This window comes from Pristiophorus japonicus, chromosome 16 (genome assembly GCF_044704955.1).
Source record: "Pristiophorus japonicus isolate sPriJap1 chromosome 16, sPriJap1.hap1, whole genome shotgun sequence".
Lineage (NCBI taxonomy): Eukaryota > Metazoa > Chordata > Chondrichthyes > Pristiophoridae > Pristiophorus > Pristiophorus japonicus.
In genome coordinates this window covers 123,037,786-123,063,980 of record NC_091992.1, presented here as the reverse complement: position 1 = coordinate 123,063,980, position 26,195 = coordinate 123,037,786, and the positions used below count along the sequence as shown (strand labels likewise).

The 26,195-nt window shown below is 53.3% G+C and overlaps 1 protein-coding gene across 1 annotated transcript in view; it reads left to right on the top strand.

The window, feature by feature from the left end:
* tmem235b (transmembrane protein 235b) overlaps positions 1–26,195 on the top strand; it is a 119,532-nt gene that overhangs the window by 83,692 nt on the left and 9,645 nt on the right. The window contains exon 6 of the mRNA XM_070856848.1: positions 13,007–13,144. Within this exon, the coding sequence (XP_070712949.1) occupies positions 13,007–13,144 (138 nt within the window). The remainder of the gene's footprint in view (positions 1–13,006; positions 13,145–26,195) is intronic.

The window sequence follows — 26,195 nt, the reverse complement described above, 5'->3', positions numbered from 1 at the left end:
CCACCTCACCATGTCCCATCACACCATGTCCCACGTCCCACCTCACCATGTCCCACCTCACCATGTCCCACCTCACCACGTCCCATCTCATCATGTCCCACCTCACCATGTCCCATCACACCATGTCCCACCTCACCATGTCCCACCTCACCATGTCCCATGTCCCACCTCACCACGTCCCATGTCCCACCTCCAAATGTCCCATCTCACCATTTCCCATGTCCCACCTCACCACGTCCCACCTCACCATGTCCCACCTCACCATGTCCCACCTCACCATGTCCCATCTCACCATGTCCCACCTCACCATGTCCCATCTCACCATGTCCCACCTCACTACATCCCACCTCACTACATCCCACCTCACCATGTCCCATCTCACCATGTCCCACCTCACCATGTCCCATCTCACCACGTCCCACCTCCCACCTCACCACGTCCCACCTCACCACGTCCCACCTCACCATGTCCCATCTCACCATGTCCCATCTCACCAAGTCCCACCTCACCATGTCCCATCTCACCATGTCCCACCTCACCATGTCCCACCTCACCATGTCCCATCACACCATGTCCCATGTCCAACCTCATCATGTCCCACGTCACCATGTCCCACCTCACCATGTCCCATGTCCCACCTCACCACGTCCCACCTCACCATGTTCCACCACACCATGTCCCATGTCCCACCTCACCATGTCCCACCTCACCATGTCCCACCTCACCATGTCCCATGTCCCACCTCACCATGTCCCACCTCACCATGTCCCACCTCACCATGTCCCACCTCACCATGTCCCATGTCCCACCTCACCATGTCCCATGTCCCACCTCACCATGTCCCACCTCACCATGTCCCATGTCCCACCTCAACACGTCCCACCTCACCATGTCCCATATCCCACCTCACCATGTCCCACCATGCACCTCACCACGTCCCACCTCACCACGTCCCACCTCACCACGTCCCACCTCGCCACGTCCCACCTCGCTACGTCCCACCTCACCACGTCCCACCTCGCCACGTCCCACCTCGCCACGTCCCACCTCGCCACGTCCCACCTCGCCAGGTCCCACCTCGCCATGTCCCACCTCACCATGTCCCACGTCCCACCTCACCATGTCCCACCTCACCACGTCCCATGTCCCACCTCACCATGTCCCACCTCACCATGTCCCATGTCCCACCTCACCACATCCCACCTCACCATGTCCCACCTCACCATGTCCCATCTCACCATGTCCCACCTCACCATGTCCCATGTCCCACCTCACCATGTCCCACCTCACCATGTCCCACCTCACCATGTCCCATTTCCCACCTCACCACGTCACACCTCACCACGTCCCACCTCACCACGTCCCACCTCACCATGTCCCACCTCACCACGTCCCACCTCACCATGTCGCACCTCACCATGTCCCACCACGCACCTCACCATGTCCCACCTCACCAAGTTCCATCTCACCATGTCCCACCTCACCACGTCCCACCTCACCATGTCCCATCACACACCTCACCACGTCCCACCTCACCATGTCCCACCTCACCATGTCCCACCTCACCACGTCCCACCTCACCATGTCCCACCTCACCATGTCCCATCACACCATGTCCCACGTCCCACCTCACCATGTCCCACCTCACCATGTCCCACCTCACCACGTCCCATCTCATCATGTCCCACCTCACCATGTCCCATCACACCATGTCCCACCTCACCATGTCCCACCTCACCATGTCCCATGTCCCACCTCACCACGTCCCATGTCCCACCTCCAAATGTCCCATCTCACCATTTCCCATGTCCCACCTCACCACGTCCCACCTCACCATGTCCCACCTCACCATGTCCCATCTCACCATGTCCCACCTCACCATGTCCCATCTCACCATGTCCCACCTCACTACATCCCACCTCACTACATCCCACCTCACCATGTCCCATCTCACCATGTCCCATCTCACCATGTCCCACCTCACCATGTCCCATCTCACCACGTCCCACCTCCCACCTCACCACGTCCCACCTCACCACGTCCCACCTCACCATGTCCCATCTCACCAAGTCCCACCTCACCATGTCCCATCTCACCATGTCCCACCTCACCATGTCCCACCTCACCATGTCCCATCACACCATGTCCCACGTCCCACCTCACCATGTCCCACCTCACCACGTCTCACCTCACCATGTTCCACCTCACCATGTCCCATCACACCATGTCCCACGTCCCACCTCACCACGTCTCACCTCACCATGTTCCACCTCATCATGTCCCACCTCACCATGTCCCATCACACCATGTCCCACCTCACCATGTCCCACCTCACTATGTCCCATGTCCCAGCTCACCATGTCCCATGTCCCACCTCACCACGTCCCACCTCACCACGTCCCACCTCAGCACATCCCACCTCACCATGTCCCACCTCACCATGTCCCATGTCCCACCTCACCATGTCCCACCTCACCATGTCCCACCTCAGCACATCCCACCTCACCATGTCCCACCTCACCATGTCCCACCTCACCATGTCCCACCACGCACCTCACCATGTCCCACCTCACCACGTTCCACCTCACCATGTCCCACCTCACCACGTCCCATCTCACCACGTCCTACCTCACCACATACCATCTCACCACATCCCACCTCACCATGTCCCACCTCACCACGTCCCACCTCACCATGTCCCACCACACCATGTCCCACCACACCATGTCCCAACTCACCATGTCCCATCTCACCAGGTCCCATCTCACCATGTCCCACCTCACCATGTCCAATCTCACCACGTTCCACCTCACCATGTCCCACCTCACCATGTCCCATGTTCCACCTCACCATGTCCCATGTCACACCTCACCATGTCCCACCTTACCATGTCCCACCTCACCATGTCCCACCTCACCACGTCCCACCTCACCACGTTCCACCTCACCACGTCCCATCTCACCACGTCCTACCTCACCACATACCATCTCACCACATCCCACCTCACCATGTCCCACCTCACCACGTCCCACCTCACCATGTCCCATGTCCCACCTCACCATGTCCCACCACACCATGTCCCACCACACCATGTCCCAACTCACCATGTCCCATCTCACCAGGTCCCATCTCACCATGTACCACCTCACCATGTCCAATCTCACCACGTTCCACCTCACCATGTCCCACCTCACCATGTCCCATGTTCCACCTCACCATGTCCCATGTCACACCTCACCATGTCCCACCTTACCATGTCCCACCTCACCATGTCCCACCTCACCACGTCCCACCTCACCATGTCCCATCTCACCACGTCCCACATCACCACTTCCCACCTCACCATGTCCCACCTCACCCCGTCCCACCTCAACCATGTCCCACCTCACCATGTCACATGTCCCACCTCACCATGTCCCACCACGCACCTCACCATTTCCCACCTCACCACGTCCCACCTCACCATGTCCCATCACACACCTCACCACGTCCCACCTCACCATGTCCCACCTCACCACGTCCCACCTCACCATGTCCCATCACACCATGTCCCACGTCCCACCTTACCATGTCCCACCTCACCACATCCCATCTCACCATGTCCCACCTCACCACGTCCCATGTCCCACCTCACCACGTCCCACCTCGCCACGTCCCACCTCACCACGTCCCACCTCACCATGTCCCACGTCCCACCTCACCATGTCCCACCTCACCACGTCCCATGTCCCACCTCACCATGTCCCACCTCACCATGTCCCACCTCACCACGTCCCACCTCACCACGTCCCACCTCACCACGTCCCACCTCACCACGTCCCACCTTACCATATCCCACCTCACCACATCCCATCTCACCATGTCCCACCTCACCATGTCCCACCTCACCATGCCCCACCTCACCACGTCCCATGTCCCACCTCACCATGTCCCACCTCACCACGTCCCACCTCACCACGTCCCACCTCACCATGTCCCACCTCACCACGTCCCACCTCACCACGTCCCACCTCACCACGTCCCACCTCACCACGTCCCATCTCACCATGTCCCACCTCACCATGTCCCATCTCACCATGTCCCATGTCCCACCTCACCACGTCCCATCTCAGCATGTCCCACCTTACCATGTCCCACCTCACCATATCCCACCTCACCACATCCCATCTCACCATGTCCCACCTCACCACGTCCCATGTCCCACCTCACCACGTCCCATGTCCCACCTCACCACGTCCCATGTCCCACGTCACCATGTCCCACCTCACCACGTCCCACCTCACCATGTCCCACCTCACCATGTCCCATGTCCCACCTCACCACGTCCCATCTCACATGTCCCACCTCACCACGTCCCACCTCACCATGTCCCACCTCACCACGTCCCATGTCCCACGTCACCATGTCCCACCTCACCACGTCCCACCTCACCATGTCCCACCTCACCATGTCCCACCTCACCACGTCCCACCTCACCACGTTCCACCTCATCATGTCCCACCTCACCACGTCCCACCTCACCACGTCCCACCTCACCACGTCCCATCTCACCATGTCCCACCTCATCATGTCCCACCTCACCATGTCCCATGTCCCACCTCACCATGTCCCACCTCACCATGTCCCACCTCACCACGTCCCACCTCACCATGTCCCACCTCACCATGTCCCACCTCACCACGTCCCATCTCACCATGTCCCACCTCACCATGTCCCACCTCACCATGTCCCACCTCACCACGTCCCATCTCACCACGTCCCACCTCACCACGTCCCACCTCACCACGTCCCATCTCACCACGTCCCACCTCACCACGTCCCACCTCACCATGTCCCACCTCACCACGTCCCACCTCACCATGTCCCATGTCCCACCTCACCACGTCCCACCTCACCATGTCCCATGTCCCACCTCACCATGTCCCACCTTACCATGTCCCACCTCACCATATCCCACCTCACCACATCCCATCTCACCATGTCCCACCTCACCACGTCCCATGTCCCACCTCACCACGTCCCACCTCACCACGTCCCACCTCACCACGTCCCACCTCACCATGTCCCACGTCCCACCTCACCATGTCCCATCTCACCATGTCCCACCTCACCATGTCCCACCTTACCATGTCCCACCTCACCATATCCCACCTCACCACATCCCATCTCACCATGTCCCACCTCACCACGTCCCATGTCCCACCTCACCATGTCCCACCTCACAACGTCCCACCTCACCATGTCCCACCTCACCATGTCCCACCTTACCATGTCCCACCTCACCATATCCCACCTCACCACATCCCATCTCACCATGTCCCACCTCACCACGTCCCATGTCCCACCTCACCATGTCCCACCTCACAACGTCCCACCTCACCATGTCCCACCTCACAACGTCCCACCTCACCATGTCCCACCTCACCACGTCCCATCTCATCATGTCCCACCTCACCATGTCCCACCTCACCATGTCCCATGTCCCACCTCACCATGTCTCATCTCACCATGTCCCACCTTACCATGTCCCACCTCACCATATCCCACCTCACCACATCCCATCTCACCATGTCCCACCTCACCACGTCCCATGTCCCAGCTCACCACGTCCCATGTCCCACCTCACCACGTCCCATGTCCCACGTCACCATGTCCCACCTCACCACGTCCCACCTCACCATGTCCCACCTCACCATGTCCCATCTCACCATGTCCCACCTCACCACGTCCCACCTCACCATGTCCCACCTCACCACGTCCCATGTCCCACGTCACCATGTCCCACCTCACCACGTCCCACCTCACCATGTCCCATGTCCCACCTCACCACGTCCCACCTCATCATGTCCCACCTCACCACGTCCCACCTCACCACGTCCCACCTCATCATGTCCCACCTCACCACGTCCCACCTCACCACGTCCCACCTCACCACGTCCCACCTCACCATGTCCCACCTCACCACGTCCCACCTCACCATGTCCCATCACACCATACCACGTCCCACCTCACCATGTCCCACCTCACCACGTCCCATGTCCCACCTCACCACGTCCCACCTCACCACGTCCCACCTCACCACGTCCCACCTCACCATGTCCCATCTCACCATGTCCCACCTCACCATGTCCCACCTCACCATGTCCCACCTTACCATATCCCACCTCACCATATCCCATCTCACCATGTCCCACCTCACCACGTCCCACCTCACCACGTCCCACCTCACCACGTCCCACCTCACCATGTCCCATCTCACCATGTCCCACCTCACCATGTCCCACCTCACCATGTCCCACCTTACCATATCCCACCTCACCATATCCCATCTCACCATGTCCCACCTCACCATGTCCCACCTCACTACGTCCCATGTCCCACCTCACCATGTCCCACCTCACCACGTCCCACCTCACCACGTCCCACCTCACCACGTCCCACCTCACCACGTCCCACCTCACCACGTCCCACCTCACCACGTCCCATCTCACCACGTCCCACCTCATCATGTCCCACCTCACCATGTCCCACCTCACCATGTCCCATCTCACCACGTCCCACCTCACCACGTCCCACCTCACCACGTCCCATCTCACCACGTCCCATCTCACCACGTCCCACCTCATCATGTCCCACCTCACCATGTCCCACCTCACCATGTCCCACCTCACCATGTCCCATCTCACCATGTCCCACCTTACCATGTCCCACCTCACCATATCCCACCTCACCACATCCCATCTCACCATGTCCCACCTCACCACGTCCCACCTCACCACGTCCCATGTCCCACCTCACCACGTCCCATGTCCCACGTCACCATGTCCCACCTCACCACGTCCCACCTCACCATGTCCCACCTCACCATGTCCCATGTCCCACCTCACCACGTCCCACCTCACCACGTTCCACCTCATCACGTCCCACCTCACCACGTCCCACCTCACCACGTCCCACCTCACCACGTCCCATCTCACCACGTCCCACCTCATCATGTCCCACCTCACCATGTCCCATGTCCCACCTCACCATGTCCCACCTCACCACGTCCCACCTCACCATGTCCCACCTCACCATGTCCCATGTCCCACCTCACCACGTCCCATCTCACCACGTCCCACCTCACCACGTCCCACTTCACCATGTCCCACCTCACCATGTCCCATGTCCCACCTCACCACGTCCCATCTCACCATGTCCCACCTCACCACGTCCCACCTCACCATGTCCCACCTCACCATGTCCCATGTCCCACCTCACCACGTCCCATCTCACCACGTCCCACCTCACCATGTCCCACCTCACCACGTCCCACCTCACCACGTCCCACCTCACCACGTCCCACCTCACCATGTCCCATGTCCCACCTCACCACGTCCCACCTCACCACGTCCCACCTCACCATGTCCCATGTCCCACCTCACCATGTCCCACCTTACCATGTCCCACCTCACCATATCCCACCTCACCACATCCCATCTCACCATGTCCCACCTCACCACGTCCCATGTCCCACCTCACCACGTCCCACCTCACCATGTCCCACGTCCCACCTCACCATGTCCCACCTCACCACGTCCCACCTCACCATGTCCCATCTCACCATGTCCCACCTCACCATGTCCCACCTCACCATGTCCCACCTCACCATGTCCCATCTCACCATGTCCCACCTCACCATGTCCCACCTCACCATGTCCCACCTCACCACGTCCCATGTCCCACCTCACCACGTCCCACCTCACCACGTTCCACCTCACCATGTCCCACCTCACCACGTCCCATCTCACCATGTCCCACCTCATCATGTCCCACCTCACCATGTCCCACCTCACCATGTCCCATCTCACCATGTCCCACCTCACCATGTCCCATGTCCCACCTCACCACGTCCCATGTCCCACCTCACCACGTCCCATGTCCCACCTCACCACGTCCCATGTCCCACGTCACCATGTCCCACCTCACCTTGTCCCACCTCACCATGTCCCATCTCACCACGTCCCACCTCACCATGTCCCACCTCACCATGTCCCATGTCCCACCTCACCACGTCCCATCTCACCATGTCCCACCTTACCACGTCCCACCTCACCACGTCCCACCTCACCATGTCCCACCTCACCATGTCCCACCTCACCACGTCCCATGTCCCACCTCACCACGTCCCATGTCCCACCTCACCACGTCCCACCTCACCATGTCCCACCTCACCACGTCCCATGTCCCACGTCACCATGTCCCACCTCACCACGTCCCACCTCACCATGTCCCACCTCACCACGTCCCACCTCACCACGTCCCACCTCATCATGTCCCACCTCACCACGTCCCACCTCACCACGTCCCACCTCACCACGTCCCACCTCACCACGTCCCACCTCACCATGTCCCACCTCACCACGTCCCACCTCACCATGTCCCACCTCACCATGTCCCATGTCCCACCTCACCACGTCCCATGTCCCACCTCACCATGTCCCATGTCCCACCTCACCACGTCCCATGTCCCACGTCACCATGTCCCACCTCACCATGTCCCATGTCCCACCTCACCATGTCCCACCTCACCATATCCCACCTCACCACGTCCCACCTCACCATGTCCCACCTCACCATGTCCCATGTCCCACCTCACCATGTCCCACCTCACCATATCCCACCTCACCACGTCCCACCTCACCATGTCCCACCTCACCATGTCCCATGTCCAACCTCACCATGTCCCACCTCACCATATCCCACCTCACCACGTCCCACCTCACCATGTCCCATCTCACCATGTCCCACCTCACCACGTCCCACCTCACCACGTCCCACCTCACCTCGTCCCACCTCACCTCGTCCCATCTCACCATGTCCCACCTCACCACGTCCCACCTCACCACGTCCCACCTCACCACGTCCCATCTCACCACGTCCCACCTCACCACGTCCCACCTCACCACGTCCCACCTCACCATGTCCCACCTCACCATGTCCCATGTCCCACCTCACCACGTCCCATGTCCCACCTCACCACGTCCCATGTCCCACCTCACCACGTCCCATGTCCCACTTCACCATGTCCCACCTCACCACGTCCCACCTCACCATGTCCCACCTCACCATGTCCCATGTCCCACCTCACCATGTCCCACCTCACCATATCCCACCTCACCACGTCCCACCTCACCATGTCCCACCTCACCATGTCCCATGTCCCACCTCACCATGTCCCACCTCACCATATCCCACCTCACCACGTCCCACCTCACCATGTCCCACCTCACCATGTCCCATGTCCCACCTCATCATGTCCCACCTCACCATGTCCCACCTCACCATGTCCCATCTCACCACGTCCCACCTCACCACGTCCCACCTCACCACGTCCCATCTCACCACGTCCCATCTCACCACGTCCCACCTCATCATGTCCCACCTCACCATGTCCCACCTCACCATGTCCCACCTCACCATGTCCCATCTCACCATGTCCCACCTTACCATGTCCCACCTCACCATATCCCACCTCACCACATCCCATCTCACCATGTCCCACCTCACCACGTCCCACCTCACCACGTCCCATGTCCCACCTCACCACGTCCCATGTCCCACGTCACCATGTCCCACCTCACCACGTCCCACCTCACCATGTCCCACCTCACCATGTCCCATGTCCCACCTCACCACGTCCCACCTCACCACGTTCCACCTCATCACGTCCCACCTCACCACGTCCCACCTCACCACGTCCCACCTCACCACGTCCCATCTCACCACGTCCCACCTCATCATGTCCCACCTCACCATGTCCCATGTCCCACCTCACCATGTCCCACCTCACCACGTCCCACCTCACCATGTCCCACCTCACCATGTCCCATGTCCCACCTCACCACGTCCCATCTCACCACGTCCCACCTCACCACGTCCCACTTCACCATGTCCCACCTCACCATGTCCCATGTCCCACCTCACCACGTCCCATCTCACCATGTCCCACCTCACCACGTCCCACCTCACCATGTCCCACCTCACCATGTCCCATGTCCCACCTCACCACGTCCCATCTCACCACGTCCCACCTCACCATGTCCCACCTCACCACGTCCCACCTCACCACGTCCCACCTCACCACGTCCCACCTCACCATGTCCCATGTCCCACCTCACCACGTCCCACCTCACCACGTCCCACCTCACCATGTCCCATGTCCCACCTCACCATGTCCCACCTTACCATGTCCCACCTCACCATATCCCACCTCACCACATCCCATCTCACCATGTCCCACCTCACCACGTCCCATGTCCCACCTCACCACGTCCCACCTCACCATGTCCCACGTCCCACCTCACCATGTCCCACCTCACCACGTCCCACCTCACCATGTCCCATCTCACCATGTCCCACCTCACCATGTCCCACCTCACCATGTCCCACCTCACCATGTCCCATCTCACCATGTCCCACCTCACCATGTCCCACCTCACCATGTCCCACCTCACCACGTCCCATGTCCCACCTCACCACGTCCCACCTCACCACGTTCCACCTCACCATGTCCCACCTCACCACGTCCCATCTCACCATGTCCCACCTCATCATGTCCCACCTCACCATGTCCCACCTCACCATGTCCCATCTCACCATGTCCCACCTCACCATGTCCCATGTCCCACCTCACCACGTCCCATGTCCCACCTCACCACGTCCCATGTCCCACCTCACCACGTCCCATGTCCCACGTCACCATGTCCCACCTCACCTTGTCCCACCTCACCATGTCCCATCTCACCACGTCCCACCTCACCATGTCCCACCTCACCATGTCCCATGTCCCACCTCACCACGTCCCATCTCACCATGTCCCACCTTACCACGTCCCACCTCACCACGTCCCACCTCACCATGTCCCACCTCACCATGTCCCACCTCACCACGTCCCATGTCCCACCTCACCACGTCCCATGTCCCACCTCACCACGTCCCACCTCACCATGTCCCACCTCACCACGTCCCATGTCCCACGTCACCATGTCCCACCTCACCACGTCCCACCTCACCATGTCCCACCTCACCACGTCCCACCTCACCACGTCCCACCTCATCATGTCCCACCTCACCACGTCCCACCTCACCACGTCCCACCTCACCACGTCCCACCTCACCACGTCCCACCTCACCATGTCCCACCTCACCACGTCCCACCTCACCATGTCCCACCTCACCATGTCCCATGTCCCACCTCACCACGTCCCATGTCCCACCTCACCATGTCCCATGTCCCACCTCACCACGTCCCATGTCCCACGTCACCATGTCCCACCTCACCATGTCCCATGTCCCACCTCACCATGTCCCACCTCACCATATCCCACCTCACCACGTCCCACCTCACCATGTCCCACCTCACCATGTCCCATGTCCCACCTCACCATGTCCCACCTCACCATATCCCACCTCACCACGTCCCACCTCACCATGTCCCACCTCACCATGTCCCATGTCCAACCTCACCATGTCCCACCTCACCATATCCCACCTCACCACGTCCCACCTCACCATGTCCCATCTCACCATGTCCCACCTCACCACGTCCCACCTCACCACGTCCCACCTCACCTCGTCCCACCTCACCTCGTCCCATCTCACCATGTCCCACCTCACCACGTCCCACCTCACCACGTCCCACCTCACCACGTCCCATCTCACCACGTCCCACCTCACCACGTCCCACCTCACCACGTCCCACCTCACCATGTCCCACCTCACCATGTCCCATGTCCCACCTCACCACGTCCCATGTCCCACCTCACCACGTCCCATGTCCCACCTCACCACGTCCCATGTCCCACTTCACCATGTCCCACCTCACCACGTCCCACCTCACCATGTCCCACCTCACCATGTCCCATGTCCCACCTCACCATGTCCCACCTCACCATATCCCACCTCACCACGTCCCACCTCACCATGTCCCACCTCACCATGTCCCATGTCCCACCTCACCATGTCCCACCTCACCATATCCCACCTCACCACGTCCCACCTCACCATGTCCCACCTCACCATGTCCCATGTCCCACCTCACCATGTCCCACCTCACCATATCCCACCTCACCACGTCCCACCTCACCATGTCCCACCTCACCACGTCCCACCTCACCACGTCCCACCTCACCACGTCCCATCTCACCATGTCCCACCTCACCATGTCCCACCTCACCATGGCCCATGTCCTATCTCACCATGTCCCATGTCCCACCTCACCACGTCCCACCTCACCATGTCCCATCACACTAAGACACCACAAATTGTAACTCTGATTCCCTACAGCAACAATTCCATGTTACTGTCAAACTTAGTAGAAACAGGTCAAAGCTGAATCAGTAAGGAACATTATAAATAAATATACACACGATTTATACATACCTTTTATTGGGTGGCGTTTGTGTCCAAAATAAAATCGATCTTGATCTTTACAATGATATTTGAGGGTTTTTTTCAGCAATATGTTTTGTGCCAGTCCTGTACATTGTATTGACAACTGGAAACAAGAGCTTATTTTTTCTTAAAACTATTATTTGAAAATCACAAGCCAGCAGTCAGTCTCCTGCAGTGTGCCATGATAACATATTTTGTACATCTTGTTTCGATTTCACAAACTTTCATGCACTGAAGATATTTAATTCATTCATATTCTTCAGTTACAATCCCTTTACCCTCCTAGCTTTGGGACAATCTCGATTCATCCTCAACTCATGTGATAAAGAAAGTCAGCATGGAAAAGTGTAGGATGCACAGTGCATGGATAAAATATAACCAGACTCTCAGATCACAGGGGTCAATCAGTGATGGACTTTATGTCCCATCTATTATTGTGTCAGATTTATAAGCCGTATTTATAATTTCACTTCTGTGAGATAATTGCCTTGGTCCATGTCTTAAGATCACTAAGCTTGCAACAGTTCTTAGCCGAGCCACTGACAGCTTACAATCATCTCTCTCTTCTCAGTTATGCAGAAGGCGTTTATCATTTTGCTCCCCCTCAGTCTGGTTCTCCTGGTGCTTGGAAGTATCTGCGGGCTGGTCAGCTCTTTGGCTAATGGTCTCTACATGCTGCTGTTCACTGGTTCCTACTTTCTGGTTGGAGGTAAGGCCTGTTAATGTCTTTGTTTTTTCAGTAACAGAAATGATACTCACTAGCTTGCACTTTGACCCCATTCATTTTCTTTGGGTGACACAGAAACAATTACGTGGTGATTCAAAAATTATTAAATGTTTAATTGAAAATGCTCCATTTGAGGCATAGTAGTGAAATATTTCCCTTTATGGTGAATATGCTGCTCCTTATTTTCCGTTGTACTCTAATGAACCCAAAGGACAGCCCAGACTTCAGAACTGTACTTATCTGACTCTTTGAGAACTCCAGAGTATGAATAAGCAGAATAAAAACAAATCAAAACACCCAAAACTTTGACTTTTGTCACAGAGTAAGAGCAGTTGAAAGCAGTGACTATCATTGGGTCCAGTCATTTGATTACTCTCATACACATGTCCCAGTGGAAGACGGAGTGCGACCTGCTCCCAGCCATTGCCAGTGCTGCTCTATCATCATAAGCGGTCCCTCGAAACGAGGATAACTTGCTTCCACGCCAAAAAAGGATGCGTTCACAGGTGTTTCAATGAAGGTCCTGTTAATCCAGGTCCTGAACTACATCCTGAAGGGTGGAAGATGCCTGTGTGTGGATTGTTTTGATGTGTGGTGGCCATTGCACGTTACCATTGCTGCTCTGTAGCTGGATGCTGAGAGGTGAATGGGAGCAGGCTTTGATTTCCCTCCCTCACTATCTCCATTGTTACACAACTGAAGTAAGGCATCAGTCCGCAACCAAACACTGCACGCCCAGCACCTTGGGGCATTATCACCAGCACCACTGTGCTACCCCGATAGATAAGCAAACATTCTATTGTTTAGAGTAAAACCTACTATGGATAGCTCTCTTCTAAAACTCACCTTGAATCACATAGCTCTACAGACCACTTTATAGAGAAGGATCTATTTCATATGTAGATATAAGAACGTGGGAGAGATAGAGAGAGGGGCTTATCTTGTTGCTACCAGAAGGTAGAATGAGTTGGCGAAGATCTTAATTTCTTTTGTTGTTTCTGAAGATGGTCACTATAATAGCCTGACAAGCACATGTCAATCCCTGCACGCTCTTGTTCCCTCTCCCCACTGTGGGATTCATTTCACTCATAGTGTCAGCTGTGGCTCAGTGGGTATCACACTCGCCTCTGAGTCAGAAGGTTGTGGGTTGTAGTCCCACTGCAGGAACTTGAGCACATACATCTAGGCTGATACTCCAGTGCAGTGAGGAGGGAGTGCTGCACTGTCGGAGGTGCCGTCTTTCAGATGAGATGTTAAACCGACGCCCCGTCTGCCCTCTCAGGTGGATGCAAAAGATCCCATGGCATTATTTCAAAGAAGAGCAGGGGAGTTATCCCTGGTGTCCTGGCCAATATTTTTCCCTCAATCAACATAACAAAAACAGATTATCTGGTCATTATTACATTGCTGTTTGTGGGAGTTTGCTGTGTGCAAGTTGGCTGCCGGGTTTCCCACATTACAACAGTGACTACACTCCACAATGATTTCATTGGCTGTAAAGCATTTTGGGACGTCCAGAGGTCGTGAAAGGCACTATATAAATGCACGTCTTTTCATAGAAAAAGTAGAATCCCCATTTACATGGCACCTCTCACATCCTTGGAACGTCCCAAAACACGATTTTGTAGGCGAATGCAGCATGCAATTTGCACACCACAAGGCTCACAAACAACAATGAGATGACTGACCAGATCGTCTGTTTTGGTGGCGTTGGTTGAGGCATTAATGTTGGTCAGGACACTCGGAGAACTCGCTGCTCTTCAAAAAAGTGCCATGGAAACTCTTGCGTGGTCTCAGTTTAACATGTGACCTGAAAGAGGCCTCTCCAACAATGCAGCGCTCCCTCAGCACTGCACTGAGGTGTCAGTCTAGATGGGGTGCTAAAGCCCTTGATGTGGGGCTTGAACCCATGACTGTATGACCCTGAGGTGAGAATGCGAGCTCTGACGCAAGCGAAAAAAGAGGAAAGGCTGGAGCCTCCCCAGATTCGAATCAAGAGCCGTTTTGTCCCAATGAGGCACTCGACCAGCTAAGCTACCCATCGTTCGATATACAGTTAGAAACAGAAAATAATGTTACTCATTATTTTTAAATTGAATATATAACTTGTACATAAAATTCATAATTTGCAGCTGTGACTTTGGAATTGGATGAACCACTGTACACTGCTTTTCATAGACATCTTCACAATTCATTTGTCCTCAACATAATATTTCTTAAATTACAATAACGTCTATACAGAGTCAAACTAAATATGTACAGCAGTTGCACATTGCAACAAGCCCCTGGGACTCACTACTGGATCACATCATTTCAGATTGAGTGAGTACATTATCTTTTAATATAACTGGCTTTAATAAAGTTGAACAGAGAAATTAATACATGTAGAAGGATATAGGAATTATCATCTCAGTCCTGGTACAAGATTGAAGTGGATATTTAAATATTCTACTTTTCCTACGAATGAAATGAATCCCACCGTGGGGAGAGGGGACTGGAGATTGCAGGGATTGACCAGGGCTTTCTAGGCTATCATAGTGACCACTTATACAGCCCCAAACCATTTATCGCTTTACTTGCACTGAATCAAGGCCTGCGCCAGTTCCTTTTACAATACCAAGTCGGTACTTACTTCACTATGTGACAGGAATTATAAGGAGTTATTTGCTCCCTTGAGTTTGCGAATTCTTGCGCTGTGTCACACAGACCAGGGAGGTCCCAGATCCGATCTCTGCCCTGCACTGGTTTAGCTAACCTCAGTCAGGGCAGAGATACGTGTACTACTTTTAGTCTGGGCATCCCTGGGAGGAAATCGACCCGAGTTCCAGACCATAATTACTGCTCGGTGACTCCTGCTGCAAAGTGACTGGTGTGGATGTCCGATTGGGACAATTTGAGGGCCGTGTGTTGAATTAAGCAACCTGCTGATACTCACTGCCCAGGGTCACACTTGAATAATGGACGAGTCGCAACTGAGTGCCGGATGCTGATGCCCACATCCAAATCATTAGAAACATAGAAACTAGGTGCAGGAGTAGGCCATTCGGCCCTTCTAGCCTGCACCGCCATTCAATGAGTTCATGGCTGAACATTGAGCTTCAGTACCCCATTCCTGCTTTCTCACCATACCCCTTGATCCCCCTAGTAGTAAGGACTAAATCTAACTCCTTTTTGAAAATATTTAGTGAATTGGCCTCCACAACTTTCTGTGGTAGAGAATTCCACAGGTTCACCACTCTCTGGGTGAAGAAGTTTCTCCTCATCTCGGTCCTAAATGGCTTACCCCTTATCCTTAGACTGTGACCCCTAGTTCTGGACTTCCCCAACATTGGGAACATTCTTCCTGCATCTAACTTGTCTAAACCCGTCAGAATTTGAAACGTTTCTATGAGGTCCCCTCTCATTCTTCTGAACTCCAGTGAATACAAGCCCAGTTGATCCAGTCTTTCTTGATACGTCAGTCCCGCCATCCCGGGAATCAGTCTGGTGAACCTTCGCTGTACTCCCTCAATAGCAAGAATGTCCTTCATCAAGTTAGGAGACCAAAACTGTACACAATACTCCAGGTGTGGCCTCACCAAGGCCCTGTACAACTGTAGCAACACCTCCCTGCCCCTGTACTCAAATCTCCTCGCTATGAAGGACAACATGCCATTTGCTTTCTTAACCGCCTGCTGTACCTGCATGCTAACCTTCAATGACTGATGTACCATGACACCCAGGTCTCTTTGCACTCCCCTTTTCCTAATCTGTCACCATTCAGATAATAGTCTGTCTCTCTCTTTTTACCACCAAAGTGAATAACCTCACATTTATCCACATTATACTTCATCTGCCATGCATTTGCCCAGTCACCTAACCTATCCAAGTCACTCTGCAGTCTCATAGCATCCTCCTTGCAGCTCACACTGCCACCCAGCTTAATGTCATCCTCAAATTTGGAGATATTACATTTAATCCCCTCGTCTAAATCATTACCTTCAGAAATGGCTGAGATAAAGGGAGAAAAGTACAAAGGCCAAATAATTCCATCTAGGGTTATCAATCCCCATGCAAAGTAAAGTCTCACTTCCTCCATTTGAATTATCTTTCCTTTCATAGAATCAGAAGTTTGCAGCACAGAAGGTTGGCCCACTGTGTCTGTGTCGGCCGACAAAGAGCTATCCGGCCAAATCCCGCTTTCCAGCTCTTGGTTCGCAGCCCTGTAGGTTACAGCACTTCAAATGCACATCCAAGCACATCTTAAATGTGACTAGGGTTTCTGCCTCTATCTCCCTTTCAAGCAGTGAGTTTCACCCTTTCTCTGGGTGGAAAGAATTCTCTTCAACTCCTCTCTAATCCTTCTACCAATGACTTTAAATCTGTGCCTATGCCCTGTCTCTGTTGCTGCACAGTGTCAGGGATCAAAGAGAGCACTGTACTCACACCAGATCCATGTGAGCTCATAAACCCAGTGAAGGTGGTGAGTGACAAGGCAGCAGTGTTTAACTCCACTTCAGTTGTGACAAAATGCCGCTCATGGAGCTCTCGGCTATTCAGTGTGGAAAACACCATTCCTTCTTACTTTAGTCTGATATCCTCCTAATAAATTGGACCTGATTTTCGAGAGGTTTGGGACCGGGTTCTTGCCGCGATTTGACCCTCTGCGGTGAAAACCCGGTCGCAAAGCCCAGCCGGGATCCTCGGGTACCTCTTTGCAACGGCGCTTCCAAGTACCGCCGGGGAGAGGTGCGCCGACGTGAAATGACGCGGATTGCGTTACCGTCGTACTTTCGGCTCTCTCCCGATCCGTACGCCGCGCCCAGAATAACGACAGAGTCAAACCTGTCGGTGCAGCTCTGCCAGCAACGGTAAATATGAAAACCTGCAAAAAAGGTAAGTTAAAATGTAAATTTTTAAATTTATTTGCAGCGATTAGATAGTTAAGGGTCTTGTAAATGTTTTTGGAATGATTTTTGGAACTCCGCCCCCCCCCCCCCCCCCACCCCCGTCTTGCAGCGCTCCCGGCCCCGGACTAAAGTTGCCGAAACTCGTGTTTTGCGCCGCGAACCTCGTGCAAAGTCCCCCTTACTGATGGCCCAGACATAAAGGCCGAAAGTTCGGCCTGAAAACGGTAACGTGGCAAAAACGTTAAGTTTCACGTAGCGCTACGATTTTCGCGAAAAACTTCGAAAGCGGAAAATCCGGCCCCAGTGTTTTAATGAACATGCCACATGCCAGGACAGCTGGATAAGGTGTGGGACATGGAAAATACGGAGTACTTGTCATCACTGTACATGTTGGATTACCACCAGAGTGATTTACCACAATTCAGAGCCAACTGTTTGGTAACGTTACTATACAAAGGACAGGAGGCACAATCACTGCAAACAGTGCTGGAGCAGCATTGGGAGCAGCATGATCGAGAAACCACAATAGCGTGTGCTGGAGAGCTGAGCTAAAGTTAAGTGATATAAGAGGAGAAAAACCTGGGGTCTGTACATTCAGGTGCTAATGATCCAGCTGTTTAAAAAAAAAATGAGATATGAATTTATGGAATTGCTAATGTTCTCACTAAGAAATGATTGATATTTAATTCTCATTTTTGATTACTATTGTAAAAGATGGAACGGGCTTCACTTTGTGTTGTTTTGTACAGTTGAATAATTAGCTGCTTTTCCAGTGCCTTTCATGTGTGAAGTGCAATAAAATCAGAACATTAATGGCTCTCATCATCATAGGCAGTCCCTCGAAGTGAGGATTGGTTGCTTCCACGCCAAAAAGGGATGAGTTCAAGGTGTTTCTGTGTTCCAGACCCGAACTAATATTCCAGGTCCCGAACTACATGTTGAAGGGTGGAAGATACCTGTGCGTGGATTTTTTTTAACGTGTGGTGGCTATAGCACACCAGCCACCACACGGGTTTGACAGAGCTAGGTCTTGGTCCAGTGGCAAGGATTAACCGAGACGACTGGAGACCAGCTCTGTTGCACGGACCTAGTGTGCACACGTATCGCAGTGTGGGCTGGGCCCGTGCTGCCCCTGGGCCCTCGCCTCTTCTGGGCCCCAGATTCACGCCTCTCCTGGGCCCCGGTCACTTCCATCTACAAACTCTTGCTGCTCCTTCGCCCCTCCTGCTGTGCCTGCCCGCACTGAAATCAGTGACCTGGCTTTGTAGCCGTTGCCCTCCTGCAGCAACACGCGCTGCTCCCTGCAGTGGTCCCGGCCTGCTGATGGTCTTACAGGCCGGGACTGCGCCAATTTCCGGGCCGGGCCACCGCACCTTGTTCCCTCTAATGGCTCTAATCCTCGCCTCTCAATCATAACCCTTATTGTTTGCAGTGGGGCTGCACTTTCATACCTCAATTATTTAAACCCTTGCTGCAAAGCCACTGAATTTTCCTTGCCTAATTGGATGAACAAGACTTAATTATTTGAAATAGAAAATAATTATTGTCAAGTGGATCTGAAGCATATTTTGTCCTTCAACCGGTTTAATAAAACACCTTAAACATGATGAATGAGGGTGAGGAATTAAGACACGTTTAGTATGTATTGGTACTTACTGCTGTTCTGTAAGCGTAGCGTAGCCCACATCTCTGCTCTGTACTTTACCCCTGGCAATGGCTTACATCATGTTTGGTGATTTAGATGAAGTCATGCTAATTAACACTTCAAGAAATAATCTAACTGACCTTCGCTAAGAAGTGAAGCATACTTTGTAATGGTGGGATGGAAAGGACATGGCGCTCCTGATGACTTAGTTGGTGTGTTCGTCTCATTACAGAACTGAGGTACACCAAAGCAGAAGGCCCCAGGGCTCAATCTCATGGTCCAGGGTTAATCGACCTTGATTGCTCGCTGGTGACCTCTGCTGGAACGTGTGTAGCAATGCCGCCCATGAACAAAGAGCCTGTCGATATTCACTGTCCAGGCCCACATGCAGAGAATGGTCACTTGCGGTGAAGTTAGGGAGCAGGTGGCTGCTGGTGCCTGTGAAGAATCTGAGGCAGCACCTGGAGGACAGAAAGAGGGTGGGGGGATATTCAATGATGGGGGGAGGGGGACAAAACAAAAAGAAAAAGGCTGAGAAAAAGAATGGGAAAATGGCATTAAGTTAACGATGTAACTACTTGTACTGCTCTTTTTTTGACTGACATGCAGTGAGCATGAAAATGCTCTCAGGCCTGAAGGCCAACGCGCTACAGTCTTGACTCATGTCCTAGAAAGAACAAGACTCATGGATCTCCTGCAGCCTTGTTAACGGGTAAGATTCCCAGGGGATCCAGTCACAAACCTGAGACATCGAGACCAGTAACTCATTCACAGATACAGCTTAGCTCATCCTTTTCTTTTACACAGAGGAGCACTTTTATCTACCAATCAGATTGATTGTTGCTCAGGCCCTGCCCAGGAGGAGTAAGCTAGTGGTTTGCTCTAATGCCTGAGCATGTACTGTGCAATATTCTCACTAATATAGTAATTCAACCCGTGTAGAACTAACCATTTCTTAGCACGCTGTGTATTCCTTCATTCTCCACCGTGACTTCCCTATTTATCTGAAATCTTTAAGCATAGCTAAATTTGAGGAGGATTCTTTACAGCAGGAGTGTCCCCCATGCTCTGGCGAGCCAGCCTTGAAGCGCAAATAACTCCGTGCCACTTGTGCTGATGTTCCAACTCACCGGGCTCTCCTGTTGGCATTGTGCGAACTTGGAGGGTGGCAAAGGGGTTTGGCGCTGTTGCCTTATCAGTCAACAAATGCTAAACCAGAACTCCAAGGTCTGCCGGTGTCGAGAACTATGCTAATTAATTGAACCATCCGGAGTGATTCCCTGACCGAGCGTTCCCGACACCCTTGGGGATCTGTACATGAGACGTCACTGGTTCGCGGTGCCTGATTTAAAAAGGAAAAGAAAGGCTTGCATTTATATAGCGCCTTTCACGACCACCGGACGTCTCAAAGTGCTTTACAGCCAATGAAGTACTTTTTGAAGTGCAGTCACTTTTGTCATGTAGACAACGTGGCAGCCAACTTCCGCACAGCAGGCTCCCACAAACAGCAATGTGATGATCACCAGATAATCTGCTTTATTTATGTTGATTGAAGGATAAATATTGGCCTGGACATCGGGATAACTCCCCTGTTGTTTGTCAAAATAGTGCCATGGGATCTTTTATGCCCATCTGAGAGGGCAGACGGGGCCTCGGTTTATCGTCTCATCCGAAAGACGGCACCTCCGACAGTGCAGCATTCCCTTAGCACTGCACTGGAGGGTCAGCCTAGATTTATGAACCCATAATCTTCTGACTCAGAGGCGAGTGTGCTACCCACTGAGCCACAGCTGACACGTGTTAGTTTCAATGGGCTGTGATTTTCTGACCGGTGATCCCTGTAGGTAGGTGCCACCCCTCACTGGGAGAGCCCGGTCAGAGAATCCGCCATTTTGATTTAAACTCTGCACGTCTGGAATTCCCGCGGGAGGTTCTCCCGATCTCACGGCTGTTTATGCCACGGGCACAGGACCTCCATCGATCTCCCGCCGAAGTTACAGCGGGGGGCGATTGGCGAACCCCTTCGGAAATCCCACCCTGGTATGTGGCTCCAGAGTCTCCATGTTATGCGCGTAAGCTGCTCACCAAGGCACACGTGTTTGCTGGGCTAACTTTGAGCCAACTGGCTATCGGGGTTTCCATTCGTTGCCCAAAGCTAGTGATGTCATGCAGATCCGTTCAAACCAAAAAACCATACCCATTTCTCAGATCACCATCAACAGTGGGCGAAGCAATCTGCTGTTGTAGCTCAGTGCAATAATTGGTGCTAGGACAGGGGGGGCTTATTGTGTAAAATGAATCTGGGGACATACAGCAAAGTAGCCAGGACGTGTTTCAAGAAAACCGGCATGCTAGTGGAATACGTGTGGAGACAACGCCATTTTCACTTTACTCTGAATCTTGAATCATATGTGTGTTCTGCCAAGTGCTGTACCATCCATACTCGTTCCCGACTATCCGAACTTTTAATTTCTCAATTTTAAATCTGTTCCAAACAGACTGAGATTTTCCATATAAGGTGTAAAACACGCTCTGTCTCAGAAAGCTCTTCCCGGTGGGAGAATTTAGAGCTTGCCTTATTCATTTTTAAAAAAGTATGATGCACCATACTAACCTCGGAGGTAAAGTAAATCCACTCACCCCGCCTCGGCTTCTCCCGCATATTTTACAGGTTCAGTCGCGATTGGCTGAAACATGGGGTCGGGTGACTCAATCCCCCAGAATTCAGTGCGGCCCAAGTTATCGATGAGGCCTTTTCTCTGCCGCGCTGCATTGTGGGAAGGCGGGGCTGCCATCATCGCCTCCGTTCAACCGGCTCCTGTAATCCATTCCTGAGCTCAAATCGGGGGTGAACGGGACACATAGCTCCTCTCCTCAAGGTTTCTGTACATACTTGTTTAAAAAAAAAACATAGATTATATTTTCCCAGTATTATATATGTAAACCTATAAATACCTTGTTTAACCACCAGAGGGCCCATCCCCTGGAGTCCCAAGGGATCCCACAATCCCTTGGGAGCACCTGTATATAAGGAGGCCTCACAGGCTAGAGAGACACTCTGGAGACCTGTACTAAAGGACTACGGTCACACATTACTGTAACCTTACAGTATCTGGACAGACTCCTTATTCAATACATAACAACTGGTGACGAGATACAGATAACGAACCCCACCGCAACAATGCAGAGAACTGTGGGCATCCTGGAGAAATTTTCGGAGGGGGATGATTGGGAAACCTTTGTGGAGCGACTCGACCAATACTTCGAGGCCAATGAGCTGGAAGGAGAAGCGAACGCTGCTAAACGAAGGGCGATCCTCCTCACCGGTTGCGGGGCACCAACATATGGCCTCATGAAAAATCTGCTCGCACCAGCGAAACCCACAGAGAAGTCGTAAGATGATTTGTGCACACTGGTCCAGGAGCATCTCAACCCGAAGGAAAGCGTTCTGATGGCGAGATACCGGTTCTACATGTACAAGAGGTCTGAAGGCCAGAAAGTGGCAAGCTACATCGTCGAGCTAAGACGCCTTGCAGGACATTGCAAATTTGAAGGACACTTGGAGCACATGTTCAGGGACTTTTTTGTACTTGGCATTGGCCATGAAGTAATACTTCGCAAACTTTTGACTGTAGGGACCTCAACCTTGAGTAAAGCCATAGCGATAGCCCAGGCGTTCATCGCCACCAGTGACAATATCAAACAAATCTCTCAGCACACGAGTGCTGCTGCAAGTACTGTGAACAAAGTGATGTTGTTTTCGAATCTTAACGTACAAGGCAGGACTCACATGCCTGCAGCTGCACGTCCGCAGATGTCTCAGAGTCCACCATCAAGGGTGGTGAATGCAAGGCCATTAACACCTCGTTGGCACTGCGGAGGTGATCATCGCTTCCATTCATGCCGCTTCAAAGGATACATTTGCAAGGGCTGTGGAACAATGGGACACCTCCAACGTATGTGCAGACGAGTTGCAAATCCTGCTAATCCTGCAATCCACCATATTGCAGTGGAGGACAGATCCACGGTGGATCACGACAAACCAGAGCCTCAGACTGAGGAGACAGAGGTATATGGGGTGCACACGTTTACCACAAAGTGTCCCCCGATAATGCTGAAGATTGAATTAAATGGACTCCCGGTGTCAATGGAGTTGGACACGGGCGCGAGCCAGTCCATAATGAGCAAAAAGACTTTCGATAACTAGTGGTGCAGCAAGGCCTCACAGCCAGTCCTGACTCCCATTCGTACTAAACTGAGAATGTACACAAAGGAACTGATTCCCATAATCGGCAGTGCTACTGTAAAGGTCTCCTACGATGGAGCGGTGCACAATTTACCACTCTGGGTGGTACCGGGCGATGGCCCCACACTGTTCAGCAGGAGCTGACTGGGAAAGATACACTGGAACTGGGATGACGTCCGAGCGCTCTCGTCCGTCGACGACACTTTACGTGCCCAGGTCCTAAACAAGTTCCCCTTGCTGTTCGAACCGGGCATCGGGAAGTTCCAAGGAGCAAAGAGTGCAGATCCACCTGATTCCGGGGACGGAACCATCCATCACAAGGCGAGAGCCGTACCGTACATGATGAGAGAGAGGGTGGAAATCGAGCTGGACCGGCTGCAACGAGAGGGCATCATTTCGCCAATCAAATTCAGCGAGTGGGCCAGTCCAATTGTTCCAGTCCTCAAGGGAGACGGCACCGTCAGAATCTGTGGTGATTACAAAGTAACTATCAATCGTTTCTCCCTGCAGGATCAATACCTGTTACCAAAGGCAGATGGCCTATTTGTGACGCTGGCAGGAGGAAAAACGTTCACGAAGCTCACGATCCTCCTCACCGGTTGCGGGGCACCAACATATGGCCTCATGAAAAATCTGCTCGCACCAGCGAAACCCACAGAGAAGTTGTAAGATGATTTGTGCACACTGGTCCAGGAGCATCTCAACCCGAAGGAAAGCGTTCTGATGGCGAGATACCGGTTCTACATGTACAAGAGGTCTGAAGGCCAGAAAGTGGCAAGCTACATCGTCGAGCTAAGACGCCTTGCAGGACATTGCAAATTTGAAGGACACTTGGAGCACATGTTCAGGGACTTTTTTTGTACTTGGCATTGGCCATGAAGTAATACTTCGCAAACTTTTGACTGTAGGGACCCCAACCTTGAGGAAAGACATAGCGATAGCCCAGGCGTTCATCGCCACCAGTGACAATATCAAACAAATCTCTCAGCACACGAGTGCTGCTGCAAGTACTGTGAACAAAGTGATGTTGTTTTCGAATCTTAATGTACAAGGCAGGACTCACATGCCTGCAGCTGCACGTCCGCAGATGTCTCAGAGTCCACCATCAAGGGTGGTGAATGCAAGGCCATTAACACCTTGTTGGCGCTGCGGAGGTGATCATCGCTTCCATTCATGCCGCTTCAAAGGATACACTTGCAAGGGCTGTGGAACAATGGGACACCTCCAACGTATGTGCAGACGAGTTGCAAATCTGGCTAATCCTGCAATCCACCATATTGCAGTGGAGGACAGATCCACGGTGGATCACGACAAACCAGAGCCTCAGACTGAGGAGACAGAGGTATATGGGGTGCACACATTTACCACAAAGTGTCCCCCGATAATGCTGAAGATTGAATTAAATGGACTCCCGGTGTCAATGGAGTTGGACACGGGCGCGAGCCAGTCCATAATGAGCAAAAAGACTTTCGATAACTAGTGGTGCAGCAAGGCCTCACAGCCAGTCCTGACTCCCATTCGTACTAAACTGAGAATGTACACAAAGGAACTGATTCCCATAATCGGCAGTGCTACTGTAAAGGTCTCCTACGATGGAGCGGTGCACAATTTACCACTCTGGGTGGTATCGGGCGATGGCCCCACACTGTTCGGCAGGAGCTGACTGGGAAAGATACACTGGAACTGGGATGTCGTCCGAGCGCTCTCGTCCGTCGACGACACTTTACGTGCCCAGGTCCTAAACAAGTTCCCCTTGCTGTTCGAACCGGGCATCGGGAAGTTCCAAGGAGTAAAAGTGCAGATCCACCTGATTCCGGGGACGCGACCCATCCATCACAAGGCGAGAGCCGTACCGTACATGATGAGAGAGCAGGTGGAGATCGAGCTGGACCGGCTGCAACGAGAGGGCATCATTTCGCCAATCGAATTCAGCGAGTGGGCCAGTCCAATTGTTCCAGTCCTCAAGGGAGACGGCACCGTCAGAATCTGTGGTGATTACAAAGTAACTATCAATCGTTTCTCCCTGCAGGATCAATACCTGTTACCAAAGGCAGACGACCTATTTGTGACACTGGCAGGAGGAAAAACGTTCATGAAGCTGGACTTGACCTCGGCCTACATGACGCAGGAGCTGGGGGAATCATCGAATGGCCACACCTGCATCAACACACACAAAGGTCTCTTCATTTACATCAGATGCCCGTTTGGGATTCGATCAGCCGTGGCGATATTCCAGAGGAACATGGAAAGCTT